The sequence below is a fragment of the Phalacrocorax carbo genome, chromosome 1 (genome assembly GCF_963921805.1).
Source record: "Phalacrocorax carbo chromosome 1, bPhaCar2.1, whole genome shotgun sequence".
Classification (NCBI taxonomy): Eukaryota; Metazoa; Chordata; class Aves; order Suliformes; family Phalacrocoracidae; genus Phalacrocorax; species Phalacrocorax carbo.
In genome coordinates this window covers 12,383,916-12,396,854 of record NC_087513.1, presented here as the reverse complement: position 1 = coordinate 12,396,854, position 12,939 = coordinate 12,383,916, and the positions used below count along the sequence as shown (strand labels likewise).

The following is a 12,939-nucleotide window of genomic DNA, read 5'->3' as shown; positions in this document are numbered from 1 at the left end:
CTGCTGTGAGGTAGAAAAATGTGACAATGCTACAATGTCGTTCAATTCCTTCTTCTTGTGTCCTTTACAGTATAATGGGACATTCGACGGACTTTACAAAGTCTATACTGGGAAAGAAGATATTAAAAAAACAGCAATAATTGAAAGCTATAAAAACAAAAGGTATCATAGCATTGTACAACTAAAAACCATATGTATTTTCAAGGTATGGCTTTTAAGGCTTGATTCACTAAGAGCTATAGATAAATGGAAAATCTTCAACAATTCAAGGAAAGCTGGATCAAGCCCTGGGCTTAGGAAAACCACCTCTCTCTTTTAGCTCTTCAAGTTTCTGTTATGAGCTGGCATTTAAGACAATTAATGATTCTTTGATACAAGTAGTTACTTCCATTTTGCTTACTTAAGTAGCCAGATCCCTTTTATCCTATTCTAATGCATCATATAATATGAATATAGATATAAATGAATAGATGAATACACTTCTCTATCCTCTTACTTTGCTAAAGGATCGCACTTGTACTGGAGCAGTTATAGTTAGCAATACACGGATTACATGGTGTAATATACTACATGCAGCGTGACTTTTCTTTTTTTTATCTTAAAGGAATCTTTCATACTGGGATGGTCACTGTGATTTGGTTAATGGCACAGGTGAGCCTATTAAAGATTTTTAAAACTTCAAAACCTTTCTAGGTATTGCAAAGGAATAATGAGATAAAAAAAACTTACTTCCCCTGAGCTTTGACAGTCCTGTATTCTGTATATTAAATGTCTATATAAGTATTAATGTATACATACTACTACTGTTGTGCATGCACATATGTGTATGTATTAAAATATATCTATTATATGTTATTGTATGTTATTTTTTATATGCATATATACACACCATCTTCAGCTAGAGTAGGTGGGGAAGAGACACAATAAAAGAATCCAGCTCTCCGTTTCTACTAATAATCTTTATGGTACAATATAACTAAGGTTCTTTTTCTTTGCTATAGCATTGCATTCTAATAATGTACATTCATTTACAGTGTTGAAAAATAAAATTAAATGCACCAGAATGGACAGAAAAAGTTTTTACTGATATATGAAAAGAAATTGAGGTGACAAAGGAGAAGGCTGTCAGACAGGTGGCTTGGAGGCCAGTAGCAAGTGAAAAGGGATGAAGAAGAGATGTAGTTTAGCTTGGGATGAATAAACTAGAGAGAAATATTTTTCAATTTGCTTTTGGAATGCGTATGGAAACAGTCGTTTTGTTTAAGACATTTGTGCAAGATGATAGTTTTCTTCTTGACGAATGAAAGCATCACTGTGAGGACACCAGAATCTGTTGAGCTGAGGCTGGCAGATGTGATGGTGGAGGCTTTTGCAGAGAACAGTAGGTCTTCAGTGAGCGAGCATCAAAACAAGCACAGATAATTTTCCTTGTAACGCAGAGCACATGGCAAGTTATTCTGAAGTATTTCAAATAGATCACAAAAATCTGACTTTCCAAAAGTCTGTGAATCAGGAAGGAATAGTTCCTTTTTAAACTATGTAAGTAATTTTATAAGAGGCAATATTTTTTTTAGGTTCTGGGACTTTCCTTCTTTCTTGTGGAGCCTGAACCCTTTTCCCAGGGTCAACTTTTTGTTTTTTCTTCTTCCTCAGCTGATGGAATAAACATACTCAGCTAACCAGACTAAGTGTTCCAGTACAGTGAAAATGTGGAGGTTTTCCTTGTTAGCAAAGCTTATCGCAGTGTATGAGAGCGTTCAGTGTGACTGCTCGGGAGAGACCGTGTGTTTAGAGAGCAGCAGGTTTAAAGAGTCTCATAAGCGTGAGAATTCCTTCTTATCTTGCAAGCTTTCACACCAAAGCACAGCATGTATAGTATAAGTAAATATCTAGATAAAAATATTAAGCAGTATTCTTGTATAGGGTTTGAAATGAGTCCATGTTTGCAAACTCTCCAAGATAGCCAAGATTTAGAAATAGTGTGTCTAGGATGATCTTGGATCTTCTTTAAGAAAAAGTGCTTCTGTCAGCAGTGGGCAACTGGCACTATGTAATTTAGCTTTCACTCTTGCCAACTAGATTCAAAGATATCACAGATGTTTTCAATCCCTTGGTTATGTCTGCTGACTAAGAAACTAAACAGAAATTGTAGCAAGAAGTAACAAATGTACTGGTTGCAGGTTTGTTACAACACCTTGTTTGGGAAAACGGCAGAGTCCTCTTACTTAACTCTGGATGCTTGCAATGCCAAAATATGCGTCTGAACTGGCTGTCTCTGGGGTTTTTTTTATCACAATCGGAGAAAAAGACATCACCAAAGTGCTATTCCTCTGGCCTATTTTGCATGTCTACCATGGGGTGAGATGGGTTGTGCCCTAGAAGTGCTCCTTTCTCTCCATTAATGATAGAGGGGATCTCATCTTACAAAGAAGAGGCCCCCTTGAGCAATCTTTGGTGAAAAAAGGTTTAGCGCTGATTATTAAATAGGGAGTTTTGAAGTCTAAAGCTGTGTTTCTTGTAAGCGCTGAGTGCCATAACTGCAGGTGAACCAAGCATCTCTAGAGAGGTTTAGGTCTTTAGACTGCATAAACCTTGAAGCAGTGGCCACAGGTACTGGGATTTGTATTAAGCAGGATTGTTTTTTGTAGTCTGCTTTTAATGGGCTTGATCATATAGCTTTGCATCTGTGAAAAAAAAAATGTCTGCCATAATTTGGCTCACTTTCAAAAACAATGCAATCTTACCTGTGGAGTGCCTGTCACTATGCAATAACCTACATCAATATTTTCTCCAAAGATGACTCATGTTGTTTACCTTTTTCACAGCTTTACGGGAAAGTAATAGCTGAGTATTGAACTAGAAATTACATAATGTCTTCTAAGTGTAATTGCTTTCAAGTTCTTGTTTTATTTTATTTACAGATGGGGCATCATTCCCACCATTTGTTAAGAAGGATCAGATATTGCGCTTCTTCTCCTCTGATATTTGCAGGTAGGCTGGTCCCTTCCCGGTGTGCGTACACACCTGCCTGTGCCACCCACAGGCTGTTTTGTTTCAGAGGGCAGCTGCAGTGTTTCTGCTTGGACTCAGGTCACCAAGGCCGTTCAACATAAACGTTTCACCTAAACACAAGTAAATCCATGAGCTGTGCTTATGATTCAGAACCTGATTCTACTACTTTTTTTTTACATCAAGTAGCAAGTTATTTACTGTGTATTTTATTTCAGCCAGTTACAGATGTATTATTCAGGAATATCTGACACAGTTGTGAGCTGTTACAGATCTGTGAAAGACACTGAGGGCCACAGGGTTCAAAGTCTTGAACTTCTAAGATCAGGACCCAGCCTACAACATGTCTTATTTGGTCTGAGAAGGCAATAGGTACAGCAGGGGCCAGTTAAGTCCATATTTGGCATTTCTGCAGAACATCATCTATGCAGAACAGGATTTACTGTCATCTACTAGATACTCAAAACTGTTTTCTCACAGGTTATTTTTGCGTATCTTTTTATGTATTTACAAACAAACAAACCTGCTTAATACATCCCATACTGATGGCTTTTCAGCCTGCTGCTTCTGCTGTGGCTATCCAGTGCCTTGAGCTCTCCAGTGGGATAACCAGGAGCAATGTTAAAAGATTTAAAGTACACCACATGGTATTTACTTTGGGAGGTTTGACCCCTTTATTTATTTTGCTGCCTGGAAACAGCTGCTTCCTTTTAACTAGGTTTAAAGTGGTCATTTACTCTGCAGACTGTTTGTTTTTGAAGAGCAGTGTTTTTACATGAAGTTAAAGTCCTTATTTTTTTTTGTAAAGTAATTGTATCCCCAAACTGGAAAGCATTTCACAAGTCATGAAAAAAAATTCTATGCAGAGGAGAAATGATAAAATTCTTTGGATTGATGGCACACAGTTTGAGAGATCCCTCTGGCCATTTAATTCTCAAAATTAATGAACAATGAAGAAGGACAGTAACAATCGCCCAAAGGTCATGCTGAAATGGGGTAATGGAAAATGGTTCTGTCCATGTTGCAAAACCCAGAACCCTTCTTTTGTTTGGCTGCAACACAAAGTGTTGCTGCCCTGGTTACATTACTGTGTAGCAACCACATCTCCATATCAGCAAAAAAAAAGCTTAAGTGGTATTCTGATTCATATGCAATGGAATAAGGTTGCATGCAGAAGGTTGCCTGCATCATAAAGCTTAGATTGGTATCATCAGGTCAGAAAAAGCCTATAGCAGACCTTAAATGAGCAGAGCAGAGCAGAGATATGATAAATATCTCCACTGCCACCCAAAAACTTTCCAAAATTTCATAATAATAGTAATTATAGAAGTGTGTAGGGAAAAGAGCTCTTAATTAATTTGTTAGATTTGTCCGTATTGCTTGTTAGTAGCGTTAGTATTTTGTCTGTCTTCTTGTGTATTCTGATGCTCACTTCTGAGCTTGTACATCCTTTTGTGGAAGTGTGGAATATTCTCCATTACAGAAGAGCGCCCCTGCAAACTGCTGAACACTGAAGGAGGCCTGGACATTGGCTCTCTGGAGTACTCATTTCTTTTAAGACACAGACAGTTGGGGAATCCTTAAGGAGTATTGCCATGAATTCAGATTTTTAATCCATATGGCCAAAACATGTTTCTCCTCTTTTATATCCAGATCAATCTATGGAGTTTTCCAGGGCAAGCAGGACGTGAAGGGAATCTCACTCTATCGTTTCACAGTTCCTCGTGAAGCATTTGCATCACCTACTGAAGTCGGAGATAATTATTGCTTCTGTAAAAATCAGGCCGTATCAAAGAACTGCACATTAGCTGGAGTCCTAGACATTAGTGCCTGCAAAGGAGGTATAGTAGTGACACATTACTGCCAAACAATCCATTTAACAGGGGAGAAAGCACGTGTCCTGTAGCTGAGGTGTTACTCTAAGATCCAGGATGTTCGTGTTTGTCTGTGAGTTCTTCCACAGAATGCCTGTGAGACCTTTCACTTTTCTGTAGCCTCATTTCCCAAAATCAGGACTACGGTGTTTCTCTATTTTGCATAGTGCTATGCAAAATGGTGATGTTACAGATTGTATACTGAAACTGAAGGAATGCATGTATAGAAGGGAAACAAGAGGATTCTATGGGCACAGTCCTTGTATTTGTGATAATTCATACACACTGTGTGTGTGTGTGTACACACAACTATATACACCTGCAGAGATTGAGAGACACTATTGGCTAAGGTTAGCATTGGTTTAATAAAATAAACAGCGTCTGTGTTTGGTGCAGAGTGGACAGCACAGGTTCCCTTCAGGCTTATTTTTTACTAAAACGAGATCATGAGGGTCAGGGGAAACAGTGACAGTCAGGTCTTCACCTCAGCATGAAACTGGGAGCACTGCCAGCTCCACAGTGTGGACACAGACAAGCAGGAGTTAAAACTACAGTTTATTTCACCACACAAATTTTCCTCATGATAGTAGAATCACAGAAATGCTCATTTAAAAATGGGGAGGTGGGTGGGACTATAAACATTTTTGTTGGGATTGTGTGTCTCTATAAAAAACTATGTTTGCATGGAAAATGGCCTCAGAAGATGAGTACTGAAACAAGGCTTAATGATTCAAGTGAATTTGTTTTTTCAAACAGGAAAACCGGTATTTATCTCTCTTCCACATTTTCTTCATGCAAGTGATTCCCTATTGCATGATGTTGAAGGCCTGAGCCCAAATGAGAAGGACCATGGGACGTTTCTAGATGTAGAGCCTGTAAGTCCAAATATTTAATAATTGTAACACAGTAAACTTGCAATGTTTAAATTTAATGGTAGTAGAGTAGGCTGCTTACTAGAGGGATGAGCAGAGGATGCAGGATTTTCATGCTTGCTTTTGCAAGGTTTGCTCACAAAAGTGTTATGGCTTTAGCAGGGGAGATTTAGAGCAGAACTTTGTCTCATACTGACCTTCAAAGTTTGGAAAATAAGTTTTATACTGTTTATTGAGAATGTGGGATTAAATAGATTCTGCAAACTTCGAATTATGCTATAGCTTTTCTATGACTTTAAAGTACTTTGAGGAAATTCTTTTCTATGAAAGTTCTTCTGTTGCCTCTATACTTTTTTTTTTCATTTTCTATAACTAGCAATTTTTGTAATTTACTATCTCAACTGAAATTAAATAAATATAGATCAGTTTATTTCCAATAAAATTTCTAGAAGTCTGAACAGACTAGTCTAGAGCAGACCTAATATAGTTTTTGTGTCTTGGCTTGTCCAACGGAGCTCCCAAAAACAAAACCCTAAAACATTTTTATATGAAACGTTTCATGACTGATTTAATAGTTTTAACCTTGTTTTCTTCTCCCTTCAGTTTTAATTGCAAATTACAAAAGTAACTATGGTAAAGCCACAAAATCAGAACTTCTATGAGAAATGAGAGACCCTTAGAAACATTAAGTTTCATAAAAATGGAATCCTTCAAAACAAAGATAAAATGATGCCAAAGTGTCTTTTTTTTTGACACAGTCCCTATTCTAGGCTTAAGCATCCAATTAAAAAATTAAAAGTAATGTTAAGGTTGTTTTCTGGTTTTAGATCACTGGTTTTACACTACAATTTGCGAAAAGGCTGCAAGTAAACCTCCTTGTGCAGCCTGCAGCAAAGATTGAGTAAGTACAACTTAATTGTTTGTTTTGTAAAGAGTTTTTTCAAAAGGGCTGGTAGGTCTACAAGAGTGTCAGTAGAAATGGTTGGGAAAAGAAGGAATAAAAATGCTTTCCCAAGGCCTTTTTGTCTTTCTTGCAAAAATTTCAGTCACAACTTTTCAGAGAACATACATTTTAGCAAAGGAGCAAGGCTTCTTGAGCAAGGCACTGCCCAAGTATTTTAACACACATTTGATTTCACCACAGAAGCTTACAAGGCAACATGTTCTTAAGAATTACATTCTTACAGAACCCAAATGGGGGCCATGAATGTATTTTCTGTAATAAATCCAATGAGAGAGAGAATTTGTGTATGCTCTGTCACTAGATGGGTATCATCACAAGGGTTGATAGGTCTCTAGCTGCTTCTTTTCTCTTCATTGGCCTGAATGTACTTGTAGAGATGTGCACTTTGGGATCCTGCACATCTGGCAGGTGAACACCACACAGATCTTCAGACCCTCCCACCAACACCTAGATGTGTCCAGCCTTTCTTCTTTCTGATTACTCTGACTACCCATATATGGAAGACTAGACAGAAAGAGATAGTTGCCAGTTATTAATTGTAGGGTGCGGTTTGTTTTTTTTTATTTCAGTCCAAAAGTATACTAAAAGGGTACATCTGGAAGTTAGAAATGTAGTTAGAGGGGAAGAAAAATGTTTAAGTATAGACTGGGTTTATGCACCAAACTAAAGGTAACATGCTGTACTTATTTTCTCATTTCAGAGCTTTATCAAAAATTAAATACCCTTATATTTTTCCTCTTCTTTGGCTAAATGAGGTTAGTATAATTTTTGTCTATTAACCCTCACTGTTAAAAAAAAAAAAAAGAAAAAAAGATTACCCAGAATTTCTTGGTGCCCAGAAATTGGGCAATTAATGTCATGCTGTGATTTGCACATGCCAAGAATGTATTCAGCAAGTGAGGGCTTGCATACTTACCTTTCACTGACATTTTTCGTGCGCTGTTTCAGTCTGCTGTTATTGGGGATGCAAAAGCAGAAATGTTCAGAAATAAAGTCACCGGTCGGGTCCAGATGCTGAGTGTGCTGCAGATGGTGTTAATGATCACAGGTTCTGTGCTGTTCCTGGCATTCATGGGTTCCTATTTCATATGCAGATCCAAGAAATTAAAATAAGTAAGTATTAATGGTTAAGTCCTCAGCAGTAGCTTTTGCTCAGGTTTTCAAGAAGTTCAGAACCATTACCTATGTAGCTGTTCTTATTTTTTAAGTGCTAGTAAATTCAGCAGTTGCGAAATGATCCAGATAATGTAGCTAATGTTTGCAAAGTCTCTTCCCAACCTTAATCTTTCAGGATGCTCTCAGCATACCCAGGAGGGGCTACTGGGAACTATATCAGAAGGCCAAGTGGTTTTTTAATCCAAAACATAACATGATTGTCATGAGTTTATGAAAATAGACATTTTATCCAAGAATGCTAAACTGTTCAGAAGTGCCCTCCAGTACTTCTCTGGGACAGAGGTCACACAGCTGCAGATTCCTGTGCTCTTCAAGGACATACCCCTGTCTGGGGTTCAGAGAACCTACTGTATATGGCAGTTTTTATTGAGTATTGGATAGGGTTTCTCACTTGTTTCTCTCAGTTGCGCATCACTGTCACTTTAGTCTAAACATCTGAAACATCTACCTAGGCCACTATGACTAAATATACTCCCATCATGGGTAGAATAACCAAAAGGTGGATTAATGCACTGATATCTAGGGAAACAAAAACACTGATTTGATGACATGATTCAGGATTTATTAGGATTTTATGATGATTGTTATGATTATGATTTATTCAAGTCATGATATGATTTAAAAGAAGTGCAGAGACATGAATGTTATGGTGGAAAGTATGCTGTAGCATAGGGACATTTTTAAGAAGACTTACATCATCACATGCTGAATTCTGATTTTATTTCACTACAGGTAACAAAAGACTTCAGAAGTAAGCAATGTTTAATTGAAATTTCAGCCAAGCAGCATGTTAAAATTCAGAGCAAAAGGTATGATTCAAGGCACAGTCAGTCCACATGCTATGGAATTCAACATGCTTTTCTATTTTGAGAAGACCTACTCACTAACCCAAGCAAGTTGATGTTTCCAAAGGTCCACACTTCTGACATCACTAAAGATGCCACCATGGAAACTATGCTTTCAAATGACTTGATTATTTGAACCATTTTACAAATTTTAAATGACACTCAAGCAGACTGAAGTTGAGATGCAGTTGGATTTTAGTCCACCCTCTGCCATTTATGCGATTTGCTACATTTTTTCTTCTGGGATTTGCAAGACTAGTGAAAGCCATTTGCTGATGTTCTGTCTCTGAGCACAGGCTGGGAATGACACACCTTTGAGCTCATGCTGTGCTCTAGATGCTTTCATCGCAACGTTTCTTTCTGTTCCTTCAAGGAATGGAAGCTGCTGCAATAGAACTGCTCTCTGTCCTCTATTCAGGGATGTGAATTGCACTGAATGTGAAGTTTATTATGTAAAGTTACTAACTGTAATACATGAAGTTAATAAAAGACTTACTAAAATAAGTGGTTTATACATTTTATATGGAGGTGGTTCATAGACACACCACAGTCACTGTTGTTGGAGCTTATCAATGTTTGGCTCCACAGCTGTTTAGTCAACTGAGCTACTCCCTACTCCATTACTCTTACTGTTGCTTCCTGTGTTCGTTTCTTTCTGGCTGTTCCTTGAATACTAGCCTCTGCTCTGCCCTAACCCCACTTTGCCCAAGGCCTCCCTTAGGGAATGATCTCATACGTCATCTTTAGGGTCAAGAGAAAATATTCCAGAATACTCCGGACACAGGAAAGACTGAGATAGTGATTCTGGCCAAACATCAGAGGGTTCCACTTCCTTGCTATAGAAGAAAATAAATGAAATCAGGTAGACCCAATTCTTTACTGATAAACCATCTTCCACAAGGAAATCTGTGCAACCATTAGTTTAATGAGGTGCATCAGCCTGTAGACAGGTACCGGCGACATCTTCATAAATGGTTTACTTTTTCATTTAATCTAAATGCCATATCTTAGAAATGAGAGCCAATGAGGCAGATGTTGAGTGTTGTGGGGTCTCTCCTGCACTCACTGAATTCAGAACAAGAGCCTAAGTTCAGAATTTTCAAAGACTTCTTCCTGGATCTTTTGTCCCCTTAAATAAGAGCTACAAAGAAAAGGAAAGATCAGAAATGGCCAGCCTTTCATACCCTGGTGCTTGGAAATAGTGCTACAATGGACTTTAAACCAGAAAGATTTGTCTTGCTATTATATACATATTTGTCTTGCTATTATATATATATTTCAACAGGTATCTTTAGTAAGGTGTTTTCACCCTTTGGAAATAAAAGGAAAGCTCCATAATAAGTTTGTTTTAATCCCATGTTTCTTGTGGACAAAGTTATGTAGCTAACAATAGAGCTGGTGAATCACAGAAATCCCAAGAGATTATTCTTTAAGGCAAGGTCTATGTGGTACATGGCTACAATCTCTTTTTCCAGCCATGAGCAAAGTAACAGGGCAGGACATGTGAAAGAGGCATGGCACTCAAGAGCAGCTCTTCTCTCACTTAGAGAGCCAAAGCATTGTGCATGCAGGTCAATGAAAAATAAGACCTTTCTCTCATCTCTGCATTATTGCTGCATTATTTGATGCTCTGTTCTCATATTAGTCTGGGGACAGTTTGACACAATTGAAGGCATCCCTAGAGTCCTATGGTCCGGTCAAAATGGTATGAGGACCACTAAAATCATCAAGTCACCTTATCCTCTGATGTACAGCTCTGCAGTACAGTTCAAGATCTGACACCAAGTTTTCATAATAAAACTAGCCTTTTATGCCAGAATCTAAAAGTGAGATCTTTTCACCAAAGGAATAACAACAATGCTCCTGTCATTTTTGATACACTATCATTTCAGCTTCATTTTGGCTTCAAGTCCATTGTCAGCAAGTTAGTGTTTGCTCTACTAGTGTTGTTTAGTGCTATGTGGTGCTGCAGCAGCAGCAATCCAGCAAGTCAGGCCATGATTATAAACGTCTCAGGGCCCAATTTTGCATGCACACAAATATATTTGTTCATATATATAATGTCATTGATCTCAATGCAGGTTTGGACTTTTAAACTATGTTCAGCACCTAGACTGCACTTGAATTATAATTAGTATTTTGTCCAAAGCATTGGTTACAGTTGTTGTTAATTCATGTTGTTAAGGTTAATGTTAAGTATTTACATTTGTTCAAACAGTGCAGGATAAACATTTATTAGAAATGTTAATGAACTCAATACAAATGAAATAAAGCTGAAACTCTTATTTCTGAGATCCTTATGTCTAATTGTAAATAAAATCTTCTGTGTACGATAATGAACTCCTTGTGTTTCTTTTCTTGTCATTTTAGGTGTGTTTTCCTTTCCTACAGATTGATTTTTATAAATTGATGAATACATGAACTTTTAGCTAACCTTGTTATGTCATTGTACTCTGGCTCATCACAGCTGCTTAGAAGTGCATATCAGGTTTCTTGTTGTCACATGATATATTATAAATACCAGTGACATACAACATTTATGCTCTGGGTTACAAAAAGGAGAAGACTTTGTGGGCAGAGCTGAGCACCAGCATGTTTAAACTGAAGCAATTCTGAAGCAATTCTAAAGCAATTCCAGGAAAACAAGCTCAGAAAGAGACCTGTTTTCAACTCCCTTGAGCTGGAGGTGCTGGCAGGATGGTGTCAGCACATCCAGCATCCTCAACTGGCTCTGCTGGCCCGGCAGGTTGGGTGGGAGGGGAGCCCGGCTACGTTCACACCTCATGTTCCCCACCCACCCGAGGTCCTTATGGGTGAAAATCACTGGTGAAAGCCAGCTCTGACCCAACATCTCATAGCCCACATACTTACACCCCAGAGCAGGTGTGCCAGCTTTTGATCTCTAATTATGTTTTCAAAGCGTTTCATAAAACCTGTTCTTCCTACCTCGCTTACCAGTGCCTGTTAAGGTAATGTAAACATGTTACTACACCCTGAAAAAGAAAGAAAATTGATGCTTTCTCTGTTCTTTTAACTGTGAGACTAGGCAAGGACTTGTTTTATTCATAGGTGTACACATCAACAGTATTAAAAAAAGAATAAATTTAATTAATAAAACTGTTAACGTGTTTATTTTTGTTTTTCAGTAGTCATATAAAACCTAAACCAAAGAGGTAAATGACTCACACCAAATGCAAACTGTCTCTAAAAATTTTCTGCTATTCATTTTCTGTTCTCTGTCCACTCTTTGCATACCAGGTGTCCCTGATGCTTTGTGGTCGCACTCTCTCCTAGCAGTACCTAAAGGAGTCAGAGACTTAAATATCACCCAGACAGCGCCAGGCTGGGACCTTTCTCAGCTCTACTGTGTAAGAAAAGAAACCAAATGCTTTGCAGTAGGCGCCACCCAAAGGACATACAGTTTTTCACAAGTTCTCCTGCTTCATTTCAGCATAGGTTGTCAAAAATAATACTGGCTAAAAATCGTTGTTCTTTCCTCTGCCAGGTGACATCAACAAAAATAATTACATCACTTTGAAAGCAGTATAGGAAAAAACACATCGTAAGTGTCTGCTGAATGACAGGTTGTGAGATGCAGCACTAAGACAGAAATTTTGGTGCCTATTAATATCCTAGAGTGTTTTGCTAAGGCCAGGGTCTCCCCTGAGTTCCGTGACTTGGTCTTTTACGAAACACATCCTTGACGTGACCAGATGCACCCAGATTTTTCGGGACTCTCTTTCTTGCCCAGCATGACTTGTACAACACCAAGGAATTGTAGACAAATCAGGACTTATGTGTGGGTCCTTTTATGTGACTGAGGTTTTTTATGCACCTTAAACACATTTGCAGTTTCAGCCCCGCTAGAATATTTGCGTGTAGAATGGGGAAAGTTGCATTTTTGCCCTTGCATTTTCCTTGGAATTTTCCCAAATGGAAAGCCCACACACATGAATGCTTCTAAACATAAATTTTTCTACTGATACTTTCTTTCATGATAGGAACTAAAAATTGATTGGCACCTCAGAACAGCAGCAGAAGGTAAAAGCTTGCTGGAGGTGCAGGTGCTTTTGGGTACTGACATATAAAGCCAGACATTTCCTGTGTTTTTACCACAAATGTGGAAGCATATACTTCTTTGTGCATTTACTCTACAGGTATAATTATTTATCTTTGCACTGGTCAAGCACTGGATCTGC

General features: G+C 38.2%; 1 protein-coding gene across 9 annotated transcripts in view; it reads left to right on the top strand.

Annotated features, from left to right (window-relative positions):
* The window catches only part of CD36 (CD36 molecule (CD36 blood group)), a 42,471-nt gene extending 31,391 nt beyond the window's left edge, over positions 1 to 11,080 (top strand). For 8 of the 9 annotated variants that reach the window (XM_064443981.1, XM_064444029.1, XM_064444002.1 and 5 more), the window contains 9 exons: positions 71 to 162; positions 605 to 651; positions 2,922 to 2,991; positions 4,663 to 4,850; positions 5,640 to 5,758; positions 6,583 to 6,656; positions 7,420 to 7,474; positions 7,668 to 7,832; positions 8,628 to 11,080. In XM_064443981.1, the coding sequence (XP_064300051.1) occupies positions 71 to 162; positions 605 to 651; positions 2,922 to 2,991; positions 4,663 to 4,850; positions 5,640 to 5,758; positions 6,583 to 6,656; positions 7,420 to 7,474; positions 7,668 to 7,832 (810 nt within the window). In that variant the 3' untranslated portion in view covers positions 8,628 to 11,080. Of the gene's footprint in view, positions 1 to 70; positions 163 to 604; positions 652 to 2,921; positions 2,992 to 4,662; positions 4,851 to 5,639; positions 5,759 to 6,582; positions 6,657 to 7,419; positions 7,475 to 7,667; positions 7,833 to 8,622 lie in introns of all 9 variants that reach the window. The other variant, XM_064444037.1, reaches the window with a different exon arrangement.
* Positions 11,081 to 12,939: the final 1,859 nt, after the last annotated feature.